Below are 15,877 nucleotides of genomic sequence, written 5' to 3'. Positions count from 1 at the left end.
GCGCTCATACATGGGCTTGAAATGGTTGTGGATATGAAGCAATTGCAACAACAAGTTTTTGGAGACTCCAAGTTAGTGATTAATTAGCTTTTGGGTAGATATGAGGTCAAGAATCCAGAGTTGGTCTCATATCACAAGTATGCTAAGAGACTGGTACGTTGGCTTGGAGAGGTAACTATTCAACACGTGCTAAGAGCTGAAAATAAGAGAACGGATGCATTAGCAGCCTTAGCTTCTACATTATCTTTGCCTGATTAAATGCAAGTCGTTGTTTGCCAAAGATGGGTAGTTCCTCCACCAAATGACTACGAGGAAGAAGAAAGCAAAGTTGAGCATCTTGCTTCCGTTCTTGAGGTTGAAATTGAAGATTGGCAATAACCATTAATTGACTATCTTTGTTATGGTATATTGCCATAATATCCCCGAAGGAAGACAGAAATCCAAAGGAGAGCTCCTCGTTTTCTTTATTACAAAGATACACTCTACAGAAGATCATTTGACGGAGTGATCTTACGTTGTTTGGGGGCCGGTGAATCCTTCCAAGCCCTGCAAGAAGCACATTCTAGAGTATGTGGAGCACATCAATCTGGGCCAAAACTTCATTTTTACATAAAAAGAATGGGGTATTACTGGCCAACCACGGCGAAAGATTATTTAGATTACGCTCGACAGTGTAAATCTTGCCAATTACATGCTAACTTCATAAATCAACCATCTGAAGTATTCCACCCAACTGTTGCCTGTTGGCCATCTGATGCTTGGTGTTTTTGGCCCATTGCCAAAGTCTTCTGGTGGACATTTATACATTTTGGCTGCAAGTGATTACTTCTCGAAGTGGGCTGAAGTTGTTTCTCTTAAGGAAGTAAAAAAGAAAAATGTGTCTAACTTCATCCGAGTTAATATTATATATCGGTTTGGCATTCCTCGATATACATTGACGGATAATGGTAAGCCATTTGATAACAAGTTGATGAATAAAATATGTGATCTTTTTATCTTCAAGCAACGGAATTCCTCTATGTATTATGCTACTGCTAATGGACTTGCTGAAGCATTTAACAAGTCACTCTGCAACTTGTTGAAAAAGGTTGTCTCTAAGTCTAAGAGAGATTGGCATGAGAGAATGGAAAAAGCTCTTTGGGCATATAGGACCATATATCGCACACCAACGCAAGTGACTCCTTATTCGCTTGTTTATGGAGTTGAAGTAGTCCTTCCACTTAAGCGTCAAATCCCATCATTGCGGCTCGCCATTCAAGAAGGACTCACTAATGAAGAAAATACTCGCTTACGCCTTGAAGAATTGGAAGCTCTTGATGAAAAGAGGCTAGAAGTTCAACAAAGCCTTGAATGTTATCAAGCTCGCTTGTCTCAATCTGTTAATGAAAGGGTTCGCCTTAGATACTTCCAAGTGGGTGACCAAGTTCTCGTGGTAAAAAGGACTATTATCACCTATCGTCGATCTGGAGGTAAATTCTCTACTAAGTGGGATGGGCCATATGTTGTACAAAAAGTATACTCAAGTGGCGCTTATGAGATAGTTGATTCAGAAGGTTTGCACATTGACCCTATCAATGAGAAGTTCATGAAGAGATACTATCCTTGGAGAAAACAAATACGCTCCTTAATGCACGAGCATAAGTTGCATGTTACTCCTGGCCTGCAAGAGTATAAAATGTGCACGGCCCCGAAAAAAAGAGTCTGCTAGGTTGAAAACCTCGAAAGAAGCGGCCTAGGCAAAAGTAAGGACATTTAAAAAAAACTCACCCATTTCGAACTACGTAATGACTTTATCCTCTTCAATGAGGTCCTAGGCAGCCTAGAGTTTCATTCTAAGTCCTAGGTATGATGGAATATAATTCACTTGATTGACACTTGAAAATTAGGTCTACATGTATTCTTTCGTTGAAATCTCTGTCTTATCTTGATGGCTCAATGCGGGCAAACCTTCCATGTCTTTGATGGAATGATTGTAGTTTCTTTAATAAGAGGCTAAATATTCAATTTGAAGTCTCCAATTCTAAGTCATGTTAATTCTGCCAAGTCTATTTACATCATCGATTTGAAGTGTTCAAGCCTACAAGGTCTTAAAGTTGCAGACTTCAAGTCTGCCAAGTTTTCAAATCCATAAAGTATTAAAAAAATCTCACTTGTTACGAACTACGTAATTACTTGATCCTCTTCACAGAGATACGTAGGAAACTTAGAATTTTTATTCTATGTTCCGTCACCTTAATAAAAAGAAAGGTGAGGGTTTTCTTTAGAATACGTGGATAAACTACCATGTCATGATCGTTGAAGTACATAAAAAAAACAAGAACAAAAGGGAACACTAATGAGAACGCGCAATATAAAGTGAAACGAAAGAAGTTTTATTGTTGATGAGAACATCTACTAAACAATCAAATGTAAGAAGAAAGGGAAAAATAAATAAAACAGAGTTTATAACCTAATATAAACACAACTTGTAGTTTCCAAATCCTTGAGCATAGCTTTCAAGTATTTCTTCTTCTTCTCCAAGTCGGCCAAGTCGTCAGCAATCAACAAGACAATGTAGCATGCATCATACTCCTTTCTAGCAGTTGAGGCTCCTAACTTGGCTTCTTTAACTTCTTTCTTGGCAACTCCTAGAAGGGCCTCTAAGTTCTTCTCTTTTTCACAAAGCTTCACTATCTTCTCTTTCACTATAACTAGGGACTAATGGATAGATGGCACTTCTCTAGCCTTCTCTTCTTCTTCTTCAATCTTGGCATTTGTAAGGTGTACCTCAACCTCTGATATTGCAGTCTCTTCAGCCTTCTCAGATAAAGCAGATCTTGCCTTGTTATATGAAGTAGTAAGCTCAAAAAGGGACTCCACTAGGTTTCTCAAAGGGAAAGTATCCACATCATCCCTATCCATTGCCTCAAGGATCACTTTAGTATTTTCTTCAAGCTCAGAGACCTTGTCTGCATGGCTACCTTTCAGTGTATGCTGGATCGAAGTCCAAAGCTTCAAAATAAACTCCTTTCGAATATCCAAGACAAACTTCTTTCCATAAAAAACACATGCTGCAATTGTTGGTCGTTTAGGTAAATTAGAGCCCAACTTTGCCCTAATTCCATCATGAGAAATAGAAGTTGCTTCTTGGTCTGCCTAGCTGTGGAAGATGATTTCTGCGGGTTTGGTCCTGCTACAGACTCACCACTATCTTGTGGCCTTCTTCGTTGCAATACTCCAATGTGATTAGCTTGCAAAAATTTAGTCATTTGGCCATGGTTAACAAAAATGAAAATTTTATGTTTTCTTTTACCTTCTCGTTCTGAGCTGTTAGTGTTCTTGAAGGGCTATCAACGCTTTGGACCTCTACAACTCCTTCTGGATTAGGCATTTTCTTTTTCTAACATTGATCTCATTTGCTGCTATCACTCTCCTTTTGGGATAGTCACTTGTTAGAGGCATCAACGACTACATTGAATGGAATGAGACTTTTGTCAACTGGAGCATGGATCTCTTCTGTTTTAACTTCTTTGTGTAGCATGGGTCCATTGCCTGTGCGCATCTCAACTACCTTATACTTTAAAGCAGGAAGCTTATCAATCACTAAGACATACCTTGTTGCGGTCTTGAAGTGTATTTGTGATTGGCTCAACAGTATTCATCAAAAATTATAAGTGATCTTCAAGAAGGCTTCCATGCGCCCTTGCCCACTAACATCTATAGTTAGACGATGTAAACTTCTTCATGTTGGAAGAAAATACTGCCCTTGACTTAGATCTAGTCACCACACAACTTCGTGCAAGTCTTAACCTTTCTTCGAATGTGGCCTCATGAAAATATCGCTCCAAGCGACCATGGGTGCCTTGATAAAAATAAATTGACGGCTAAATCGATGAGGGCTATAAGGTTCAATAATAAAGTTGATTCCGTCCCTTAAAGGAAGATAATTCGAGACAATACTCATAAAGAAATTTAACTCGAACTCGTCTGCCTTACCATCGTCATAGTAGTGGTATGGATCAGATCTGCGGGGCACTATCGAAGTCCAAATGATATTTTCTCCATTATGAATACGCTTCCTTGCTTCCTCTTTCCCAAAATATCTAGCAGCACCTTGAACAGAACATGCAGCCATAAGAGGAACAGCTGTCCCCATTACATACGAAAAATGAGTCCTAAAATAATAGGCTAACCAACCATACACATAATGAGTTGGAAAACAAGTTTGGGCAGGAAAGCAACGAGCACTTTGAAATCATGTTCAAACCCTTATATATGCTTGCTAAGACCAGGACTGCAAGGCTAACTCTTCATTAACAAGCAAGATGACACGCGATCTTAAAGGTCCCGAGACAAATGAAGTTGCCTTCTTTTGAAGGGAGCACAAAAATACATAACCAACAAGATAGAAAAGCAGCCAAGTATGTCTCGTCATTATTGTCACCTATAACTCCTAGCTTATGGAATAAGTCTTCTTCAACAGTCAACCAATTAACTACTTCCTTTATGACCCCGGTAGGATTGTGCATCGATTTAAAACGAGCGGACTTCTTTTCTTTCCTTAATGGAGGCTGAGTGTACTTTATTGTCTTTCTGCACCATAACTCTACCACTTTTTCACAGAAACCTTCGGATCGTTGCTACCTCTCTCTCGGAGCTGATGGGAGGCGTCAAACAAATGCTCACAAGTTTGGAGAAGAAACATTCTCCCCTTATCGTACGTACCTGTAAGCTCTTCAACATTTGGCACTACTTCCTCGTAAGAAGATCCTGTTACAGGCAGACCACCGATTTATATAAATCCCAAAGTGATATGGATAGTTCTCCAGTAGAGATAAGCACTATATTTGTAACAGGGCACCATGCCTCACAGAAAGCCTGCATAATATTTGTATTACGATCATATGGGAAGAGTGAAGCATATACGGCATCATAAATTCTTGTGCCCTTCAGGGTCAAATGGCATCTATTTAAGATGTCTTCTGCCTATTCCCAGTAGCCAGGAACGTAATTAAATTCACCGCCGAACGGCAAATCATTGCTTCAATAAGTTTCCTTGTTAATAATTCGCCCCCAAGCATGGTAAGGTGCTCGCAACATTCCAAGCATGATGATTAGTGGTGCAAAGCATCTATGTCTTGGGAGGAGGGCTATTGTATTTAAGTGTCCAGTCTGCCAAATAAGGTGGGTCCCTCAAAGATACCCATGAAGCTGCAGCATATTGGCCGACCAGTGGCCTATCAACTGTTAACCTTGTCTCCACCTTGCTTCCCCTATGGTTCGAAATAACAAGTTATTGTGAATTAGAGGAAGAAAGTCTTGATTCTTTGAAGTAAACCATGTTTATACTACAAAAAGAGAAAAAAGAGTTTATTATCACTTAACTTAGAAGTGTAATATTCATGGCCTTAAACCCATAATATAATGTGTCATATCTCAAGACTAATCCTACCAAGCATGAAAAGGAATTTTTTTTTGGATTAGACGGTGTAATGGTCTTTGCCACAGATAAAAAAAGTCAAATTTTCAAATAAAATAAAGCTTTTAGCTCAGACGATATATTAGTTTTCGCTTCATACAATAACTCTTTGGCTTAGACGGTGTAATGATCTTTGCCTAAGATAAAGTAAAATAGTTGACTTAGATAGTATAATGGTCTCTGCCTCAGATAAAATAAAGTTAAATCTCCAAACAAGATAAATTCATTAGCTCTTACAATGTAATGGTCTTCGCTTCAAATAAAATAAAATCTTTGGCTTAGACGGTGTAATGATCTTCGCTTCAGTAATCTTCAAACAAAATGAAGTCTTCAGCTAAGACGGTTTAAGGGTCTTCGCTTTAGACAAAATAAAAATCTTTGGCTCAGATGGAGTAATGGTATTCACCTCAGATAAAGTAAACTCAAATTTTCAGACAAAGTAAAATCTTTGGCTTAGACGGTATAATGGTCTTCTCCTCAAATAAAGTAAAATTTTAGTTTACGTGGTCGTACAAGTGATAAAATGATAAGTCGAGTGTCAAACCCATAGAGACTTATATCAACTACTCACTAACTCACCAATATTGTTATTCAGTCAAGCTAAATTTGAGTTCAAGAGTTTAATTATACAAAACTACAATTCTGAGTAATAACTAAATTATCAAGTAGTAGAATGATTGTTATGTATTCAATAGAGACAAATATTCCAAGGTTGTGATCGATTCACCAATCCTATTGTGTTCTGGCTAACTCTTCCTCTCATACAATTCACTCATGGTTGTTAATTAATCGATAGTTGCTCTCATAGCCTATTCTCGAAGTACTACTCGCATATTCAAAATAGATTAACGCTTATATTCCTATGGAACCAATCTATTAAGAATGCATTAAGATTACAATATTTAATTAAGCACGGTGACTAGGTATATTCCTATCCTAACCACAAATTCGCCCCCCCCCCCCAAGGGTTAAGATCATGCTCTCTTCAATTCTTCTCTAATCTAAACACGGCTTTCCCAAGTATAGCATAGATAGTAAATAGAACCTAACTGCTGGTATGACAATTAAGAAATTAATCACAAAACTGAAGAAACAACCATATAATAGTGAATTATAATCGAGGTTAAGTCAACGTTAAACAACAATGTTCATGGCTAAATCACAATTCTAGGACAATGGGTTTTTAGCCACTCATGATACTAGCAAACAATTGCATAAGTTTTGGATAATTGAACATACTAGAAAAGATGAATAAATCTGAGATGTTCTTGCTCTCGGATGTTTCTTGTGTGTATTGTTCTTCCAAAGTCGCGTCTCTCCCTTCAAAAATAGGCTTAGTCTTTTTTTTATACGTGTTGGGTAGGTCTAGGGCCGAATAAACCGTGTCCCATGCAAAATAGGACAAAATCACGTCACCGGCACCCTGGGTAGCTCCAAGCGCCCACCAGGGCGCTACCTCAAATTTCCATTCTGCCTCCAGCTCCACAGGTGGCACCAGGCGCTGCTTGTGGCGCCCAAATGCTCAATTCGTCCGGTTTTGTTCGTTTTGGCTCAAATCTTGCGCGTTTCGCCCCCAATTGCTCACGAATAATTCCTACACATAAAACTACTTCAAATTAATATAAATCATAGGATTTAACATCCCAACTTCACGAAACAAAAGTAAAATATGAGGCGATATAGAAATATATATACTTTAAGCTAAGCATCAACACCCCACACTTAGACTCTTGCTCGTCCTCGAGCAATGGGACTATCCAATAAACCCCCAACTACGTACAAGTCTCAATTATAGAGGAGCACCTTAACTTTTAACCACTCGCTATACCCATGACTATGATCAATACCGGCACACAAGCATGAACACATAAAATTTCACATTCTTCTCATTTAAGCATGCCAAAGTATAACTCTTCAATTCAATCAATTTCAACAACCTATTTGTCACCACCCAACCTCAAAAGCCGACTTGCAACCACTAAGCACCCTCAACTCATGCACTTACCCAACAAGAAAGTTTACAACATCACCAATCATTCATGAGATCATGTGCCCTTACCAACAAACAAAAGAGTAAATATAGAGAGTCCATACATTCAATTGTACTTTTGAATATAGATTAAAGACATCGCACAATTGAAAAAAATTTGCTCACTCTCACAAATAATTCATATACATCCCGTGGTCGTACCATAAGCTTGCCCGTAGTGTATATCTCTACTAATTAAAGCTAGCCAAATCTAGGATCAATTAGGACTTTAAGGTTGTAATGTAGGCTAAGGGACGGGTATGATGCATTTAGAATTAGTGACTAACTCTCCTAAGCATTTTAATACATTAAATTCACAATTCAAGCACATATTCTTCTCAACCAATCCACTTGCCATATACATTATAGCCCTCTTTTCAATTAAGCACTTTTATAATTCTACTAGCACAAATCATTGAGAATTGGAGGTATGTATTTTTTTCTAAATACTTTCACTATCATTTTTTTTCTCTTGCAATTTTTCTTTCTCTTTTTTTTTCACACACTCCATACATTAAGATTTATTGGCTAGTGACTTTTGATTTCAACTTTAGTGCACCAACGGGCTCTTCCATGGTTCCACTCAAAAACTACTCCCCAAATCTCTAACCTTACTTCTTTTAGCGACTAAGTGCCTTAGGAGGTAAAGGTTCAATCAATATCCAATTAAGAACAAAATAGGGGTATGGCTTGTAATGTGGTACCAAAAGAAAGGTCTATAGGCTCAAAGGGGCTAGCAACGGAAATTTTTATTTTTATGTGACAAGCACATCCATGATCAAGCAAGAAAATGCCTACATCATCTCCTAGATTAGCACAACTTACAATTTCGCTTCAATTAACACACGGGGCAAGTTCTAGACTACACAGGATAGCATAGAAAATCACAAATCCTCACACACACGTTGCACATGACTCAATCAAAATGGTTTTGTTCAACTCTCAAGTCAAGCAAACACACATAATTAAGGAATTTAAGCAACATTGCACTATGTGGCATACAAGTCAAACAACTGAGAGAGAGCATCACAAAATAGGCTATTTACTTTACTTAGGCTTCACAATTCAAACCAAATACACAGAAATATAGAATGTATATCCTAGCCCAATGTGTAAGCATCAACCATGTTAATGAGTATTTCAAAGCGACACGGTTTCTTCCTAAACTACTCCTAAAAAAAATTAAAGTGCCCGGTTCGAGCTACATCCTTGGAAAAGAACCGATACCCAAAGAAAAACCAAGGAATACTACCTAGCTATTCTTAAAAAAAATAATCTTTTTGGTGTTTTAAAATTGGACTTTTATCCCTCAAGAAAATTGTCCAAAAGATCCATCGTCGGGAAAAGCCCGAACTTTTTCAATTTTTTTTTCCTTTTGTATTTTTAAACTTTTTTTCTTTTAATTTAAAGCAACTAAACTACACTAGACTAGCTACACTAGAACTACTAAATGAAATAAATTAAAACAAGTTGATACAAGATATACAGCTACAGCACAGGTAGTATTCCTCCCACCCCACACTTAAACTATGCATTGCCTTTGATGCAAGTAAAAAAATGTAACACGGAGTATGGTGAAAAGAAAACTTCCTGTCATGCAGAGTCCACCTCCGCAACATGCCCTCCACCAGTGGCTCTAGGATCATCATCAATCCTAGAGGCACCAAAGCCATGGGCCCCGTAGCACCACCCCCATCCTCATCCTCAGTGTCTGAGCCCTTGACAGAGTTGACGTCCTCCGATGAGTGAATGGGGCTGCCAGGTGCAATCCCCAACATCTCCTTGGACGTGTTGGACATGTCATTGCGTAAATGCATACGCTCCTCATCTAAAATACCTGTCCTGCTCATGAGTAAGTTCAACGAGTTATAAAGGTACCTGTTGAAGTTCTCGTCTCGTTCAATCTGTGTTGCGGGAGTGAGTTTTGATGATATCTCCAACAGAGATGTGACCATAAGCATGGACGAAGTCTCCATCACCTCATCATATCTGTGGTACTCTGGCACTCCTCGAAATAACATATACTGAGTGAGTAAATTGCCGAAGAAGAACCACCTAATCTATCGCCCAAATCTCGTGCGGGCCATCTCACTGAGCATAATCGCATCCACATTAATGGGTCGGTCATCAAGAAAAAGATGACACGCACTCTAGCTCGAGTGTAGTCGCTGTTGTGCTCCGCCAACATGAGTCTCGCTTGCACAAAATTCTGTCACACTTTGGCAACTTTGTTGAAGTCGGAGCGAACCATAGAAAGGTGAATGTTGCCCTGCTTCCTTATCCACTTAGCATTGGAATCCATGCCACAAAGAGTGTGACGTATCAACTCATATTCGGGCTTCTAATAAATCGTTGGAGTCTCCTTGGGTTAGCATTCTCAACCCCCAAATAGTCACATAAAGACTCTCTATCCATCGGCACATCCTTCCCTCTTACACGTGAAGTGTCCAATTGGTAATCCCAGTTAGAATACAGCTCTCGAACTATGCTTAGGTTTGCATGCCCCGGGCATTCCAAGAACTTGTGCATATTTAGAGCTTGTAGCCTACCAAGTACCTCTAGGAAGGTGAATGTTTCCCTGCTTCCTTATACACTTAGCATTGGAATCCATGCCACAAAGAGTGTGACGTATCAACTCATATTCGGGCTTCTAATAAATCGTTGGAGTCTCCTTGGGTTAGCATTCTCAACCCCCAAATAGTCACATAAAGACTCTCTATCCATCGGCACATCCTTCCCTCTTACACGTGAAGTGTCCAATTGGTAATCCCAGTTAGAATACAGCTCTCGAACTATGCTTAGGTTTGCATGCCCCCGGCATTCCAAGAACTTGTGCATATTTAGAGCTTGTAGCCTGCCAAGTACCTCTAGGAAGTTTCTTTCTAAGGCCGTGGTGTTAATCCCCATCTCAGAAATGTACCGTCCATATGGAACGAAGTCCATGTGACATGCAATAGCTGCAGCATCGACCAAATCCAAACGAGGCCTCGGCCTTAATGGCGCCTGATGAGATCCCTCGGCGACCTGTTTTCCTTTGGACTGTCGTGAAGAGATTTCTCCCTGCTTGCGCTTTTTGGGTGCAGGAGAAATGGTGGAGGACTTTCCAATGCCTTTGCCTTTGCTAGAACCATCATGAGCCATAATATCCCGCAACACAAATAATCACGACTTTGAGAACACTGCAAGAAATATGCCTAAGGTTGTTGTGCAAGTCATGAAATGACCCCACACTTAAAATCGAAGGCACAATGTACACTGTGTCACAATTTTTGGATCCAACATGTACAAGTGTTGCACCCTAAAGCTATGGTACTCAAGACTTCCCCATGCCACACAATAGTGATTGATCATGGATACGCGAATTCACATTAAGGTAAGCAAGAGGCATATGGTACGCACCTTTCACAACTACTAGACTATACTAAATTAGTCAAATTTACAAGGTTCTATAACATACATTATATAAGATAGATGGAGTAGGAACATGTATTGCATCAAAGCCACACCCCTAGCATGTAAAAGCATCCCTACATACCCCACACTTAGTCCAAATTCATACACAAATATACCCGGTTACTCAGACTTTACCGGTACACCAAAATCCTTATTCAAGCATTTTAACAAATACCTTACGGGCATAAAGTGTGTGCTTCTAATTCAACAATGGTGAAATATGGTGGCCTCCCAATTTTCAACGAAGTAGAAGGAATTCTAGTTTACTACTCCGTATACACAATAACCATATAAATTAGACCAACACAAGCCATCCACCATAAACTTTCATAAGAACTACATAGGGAAAAATATTTGGGGAGTTGGGAATCTTGGGAACGGGATATCTAATAATTCAAAATACAAACAAGAAGAAGAAGAAGGAGAAGAGAGAATATCTTACCTGGAGAGTGTAGAAGGAGGGCAAGAGAAAAACTTGGAGAAACTTTTGTGAGGAAGAGGAGAGAAATCGTTGTTTGGTTTTGTGTTTGGGTAGGTTTGGGTTATGGCTTAGTTGGGTTGGGAATAGACATGGGTATTAGGATGGGGTATTGTATTACTGTAATGGGTATTTGGGTTGGGTTAAATGGGTATGGGTTAGAAAATAAAAAAACGAAAAAAAATAAAAAAAAATAGACTTACCTGGATCGCCCCCAGCCCGACGCCTCGCACCCTACCTGGCGCTGGGGGTTTTGAGTATTCTGTTTCCAGCGCCCCAAGCAGCGTTGGGCACTGGACTGGGTGCTATTTTCGAGAATTTTGTTTTGAAACATTCCGATCCCTCGAGCCTTTTATATACCCAATTGACATGTACTACACCATTCTGCTTATCATTACTACGCCTACAAAGAAAATACAAATTAAGAAGTTAAACTAGTAAAGCAATACAAATTGGTTTGCCTCCCAACAAGCGCCTGATTTAACATCGCGGTACTTCGCAGAGTCTCGCTTACTCATCAGCGAGTACAACCCTGGTCTTCTCACAATTAATCATTCCTCCCTAATAGTGTTTGACTCTATGTCCATTCACCAAAAATTTCCTTTCACCATTTAAAGCTTGCAGCTCGATTACACCATAAGGAGTGACTCTCACCACCTCAAACGGACCTGACCATCTCAATTTTAGCTTTCCAGGAAACAGCCTTAGCCTAGAATTGAATAATAATACATGTTGGCCTTGCTCGAAGTGACGCGGCTTGATATGATTGTCATGCCATCTCTTTGTCTTTTCTTTATAGAGCTTAGCATTTTCATAAGAGTGCAACCTGAACTCATCTAACTCATTCAACTTCAAAAGTCTTTTCTCGCCCGCGGCTTCAAGGTCCATGTTCAGCTTCTTAATGGCCCAGTATGCCTTGTGTTCCAGTTCAACGGGCAAGTGACATGCCTTCCCATAAACAAGCTTGTATGGGGCTGCCCCAATTGGCGTTTTATATGCAGTTCTATATGCCCATAAGGCATCATCTAACTTTGCAACCCAATCCTTCCTATTCACACTCACTGTCTTCTCTAATATTTGCTTTATTTCTCTATTTGACACCTCAGCTTGCCCACTTGCTTGGGGATGATATGCTATAACAACTATGTGGCGAACTCCATATTTAGCTAGAAGGTTATTCAACAACCGATTGCAAAAATGAGTCCCCTCATCACTAATTAAGGCACGTGGAGTCCCAAATCTCGAAATATATTCTTTTTCACAAAAGCAGATACCACCATGGCATCATTTGTTGGCAAAGCAATTGCCTCCACCCATTTTGACACGTAGTCAACTTCTAGCAAAATGTATTTGTTTCCTCTGGACGGTGGAAATGGTCCCATAAAATCTATCCCCACACATCAAAAAGCTCAACTTCTAGGATGTTATTCAAAGGCATATCATGCCTCCTTGTGATTGTTCCTGTTCTCTGACATTACTTACACTTCTTAACGAATGCATGGACATCCTTGAATAAAGTTTGCCAAAAGAGACCGGATTGTAGTACCTTTGCAGCTATTCTATCTCCTCCATGATAGCCCCTATAAGGTGATGCATGACAATCATACAACACTAATTCCACCTCCTTTTCTGGAATGCATCTCCTCATCAACTGATCAGCACATTGCTTGTACAAATATGGCTTATCCCAGTAGTAGAAGTTCACATCATGTAGAAATCTCTTTCTAGCTTCAAATTGGATTTCAGGAGGAAGTACCCCACTCACAAGATAATTCACATAGTTCGCGTACCATAGGAGAGGGTCTTGGGTTATAGCAAAAGGTTTCTCATCAGGAAATACTTCTTTAATTTGGCCATCCTCCTCCACGTGATCGTGATTTTCCAGCCTTGATAGATGGTCAGCTACTTGGTTCTATGTCCCCCTTCGATATCGTATTTCTACATCAAATTCTTGCTGCAACAAAACCCAACTTATAAATCTAGCCTTAGATTCTTTTTTTGTAAACAAATACCTTATTGTTGCACGATCGGTATGGACTATGACTTTTGTTCCCACCAAGTATGCCCGAAATTTCTCAAAGGCCCACACAATAGCTAACAACTCCTTCTCAGTGGTGGTGTAATTCAGTTGTGCATCATCAAGAGTCTTAGTCGCATAGTAGATGAAATAAAACACCTTGTCCTTCCTCGGGTCTAGCACTGCCCCAATAGCATGGTCACTCGCATCACACATAAGTTCAAATGGTAAGGACCAATCAGGTGCCACAATAATGGGAGCAGACACCAACTTCTTTTTGAGTTCTTCAAATGCCTTGAGGCAAGCATTATCAAAGTTTAAAGTTACATCTTTTTCAAGCAGCCTACACAAAGGAGTAGCAATTTTTTAAAAATCTTTAATAAAGCGCAGATAGAATCCCGTATGTCCCAAGAAACTCCGGACACCCTTCATTGAAATAGGTGGAGGTAATTTTTCAACCAACTCCACCTTCGCCTTATCAACTTCAATGCCGCTCTTAGATACTCTATAACCCAACATAATGCCGTCTTGTACCATAAATGGCACTTTTTCCAATTCAGTACCAGATTTGTTTCTTCACAACGGGCCAGCACCTTGCTTAAATTCCTCAAGCAATCATCATAAGAAGACCCAAAAACTGAAAAATTATCCATAAACACTTCCACGAATTTTTCCACCATGTCGGTAAAAATAGCCATCATGTACCTCTGGAAAGTGGTTAGTGCATTACAAAGACCAAACGGCATTCGCTTGAAGACAAAAGTACCATAAGGAAAAGTAAAAGTGATCTTCTCCTGATCCTTTGAGCATATGACAATCTGATTGTATCCCGAATAACCATCAAGGAAGTAATAATATTCATGCCCGGCTAATCTGTCTAGCATTTGGTCAATGAATGGAAGTGGAAAGTGGTCCTTGCGGGTTGCTTTGTTGAGCCGTCTATAATCAATACAGACTCCCCATCCCGTAACAGTGCGAGTAGGAATTAGCTCATTCTTCTCATTCTGAATCACAGTCATTCTTCCCTTTTTGGGCACACATTGAACTGGGCTTACCCAGTTGCTGTCAGAAATAGGAAAACTGATACCTACATCGAGCAACTTGATTACTTCCTTTTTCACCACCTCTTTCATAATGGGATTTAATCTTCTTTGCTGCTCCATACTAGGGCGGTGTCCGTCCTCTAAAAAGATTTTATGCATACAAAATGATGGATTAATTCCCTTGATATCAGCTATAGTCCACCCAATAGCCTTTTTATGCTCTCGGAGTACTCTGAGCAATTTTTCTTCTTGAGTGTTAGTCAAGCTGGAGGATATAATCATGGGCAATGTCTTAGAGTTCCGCAAATAAGCATAACGCAGGTGTGCGGGTAGAGGCTTAAGTTCTAGCTTTGGGGCTTCTTCAATAGATGGCTTTGAAGGGGTCAGAGTGACAGGTCTATCAACCTCCTCAAATTTTCCAAACCCATGGACATAATTACAGGACATATCAAGTACTTGCTCAATTTCTCCCTTCATTTCATCTTTACTATCTTCTTCATCCCCAATCAAAGCTCGTTGAAGATCTATAGGGCTCATGTAAGGCACTAATAATGTAGCATCACTTTCCATCACAGAGATCATGTATAGCTCTTCATAGTGGACTGGTAACTTGAGTGCTTTATAAACATTGAATACCTCCAGTCGATCACCTACTCTCATTATCATCCTTCCTTGACAAACATTGATAATAGCTCGTCTCGTGGCTAAGGATGGATGCCCCAAAATAAATGGGACTTCCTGATCAGTCTTGTAATCCAAGATAATGAAATCAATCGAGAATATGAAAGAACCCACTTGAACTAACACATCTTCAATCACTCCCTCAAGATGAGCAAGGGAGCGATCAACCAACTGTAAGATAACTATTGTTGGGCATGGCTCACCCAACCCCAACTGTCTGAACACAGATAGCGGCATCAAATTGATGCTTGCTCCAAGATCACATAAAGCTCGCCCAACAGCATGTTTACCAATCGAGATTTGGATAGTGAAACTACCTGGATCCTTCAATTTTTTAGCTAACTTGTGCTGAATTCTTGAACTGCACTCCTCAGTGAGTGCCATAGTTTCAAACTCGGTCAGCCTCCTTTTATTTGCCACTATGTCCTTGATGTACTTTGCATATTTGGGTACTTATTGTAAGATGTCAACCAATGGAATATTAATTTTCACCTGCTTCAAAATATCAAGAAACTTTTTATATGCGGCGTTATCCCTTAATTTCTGCAATCTTTGAGGGAACGGAGGTGGTGGCCTTTCAACCAATGGTAGGGGTTGCTCAGCCACCGCCTCTCCAGCTGGCTTCTCTGACTCCTTAGATTTTTCTGATGTTAATTCTATAGTGGTTGGCCTCTCATTAAAAGTCACATGTTTCCTCTTTTTAGACTGAACTTCTTCT

General features: G+C 39.7%; 1 protein-coding gene across 1 annotated transcript; it reads right to left on the bottom strand.

Moving 5' to 3' along the window:
* Positions 1 to 11,979: 11,979 nt before the first annotated feature.
* LOC142170396 (uncharacterized) lies at positions 11,980 to 15,543 on the bottom strand. Its single transcript, XM_075232298.1, has 4 exons — positions 13,904 to 15,543; positions 13,431 to 13,778; positions 12,901 to 13,304; positions 11,980 to 12,584 (listed from the first exon to the last, which is right to left on the bottom strand). Exons 1-4 carry the CDS (start codon positions 15,541 to 15,543, stop codon positions 11,980 to 11,982), a joined length of 2,997 nt encoding a protein of 998 aa, XP_075088399.1.
* Between the last annotated feature and the right edge of the window lie 334 nt (positions 15,544 to 15,877).

The sequence above is a fragment of the Nicotiana tabacum genome, chromosome 16, assembly GCF_000715075.1.
Source record: "Nicotiana tabacum cultivar K326 chromosome 16, ASM71507v2, whole genome shotgun sequence".
In the NCBI taxonomy this organism is placed as follows: Eukaryota; Viridiplantae; Streptophyta; class Magnoliopsida; order Solanales; family Solanaceae; genus Nicotiana; species Nicotiana tabacum.
Note: the sequence above shows the minus strand (reverse complement) of the source record. Positions and strands in the feature narration are given on the sequence as shown.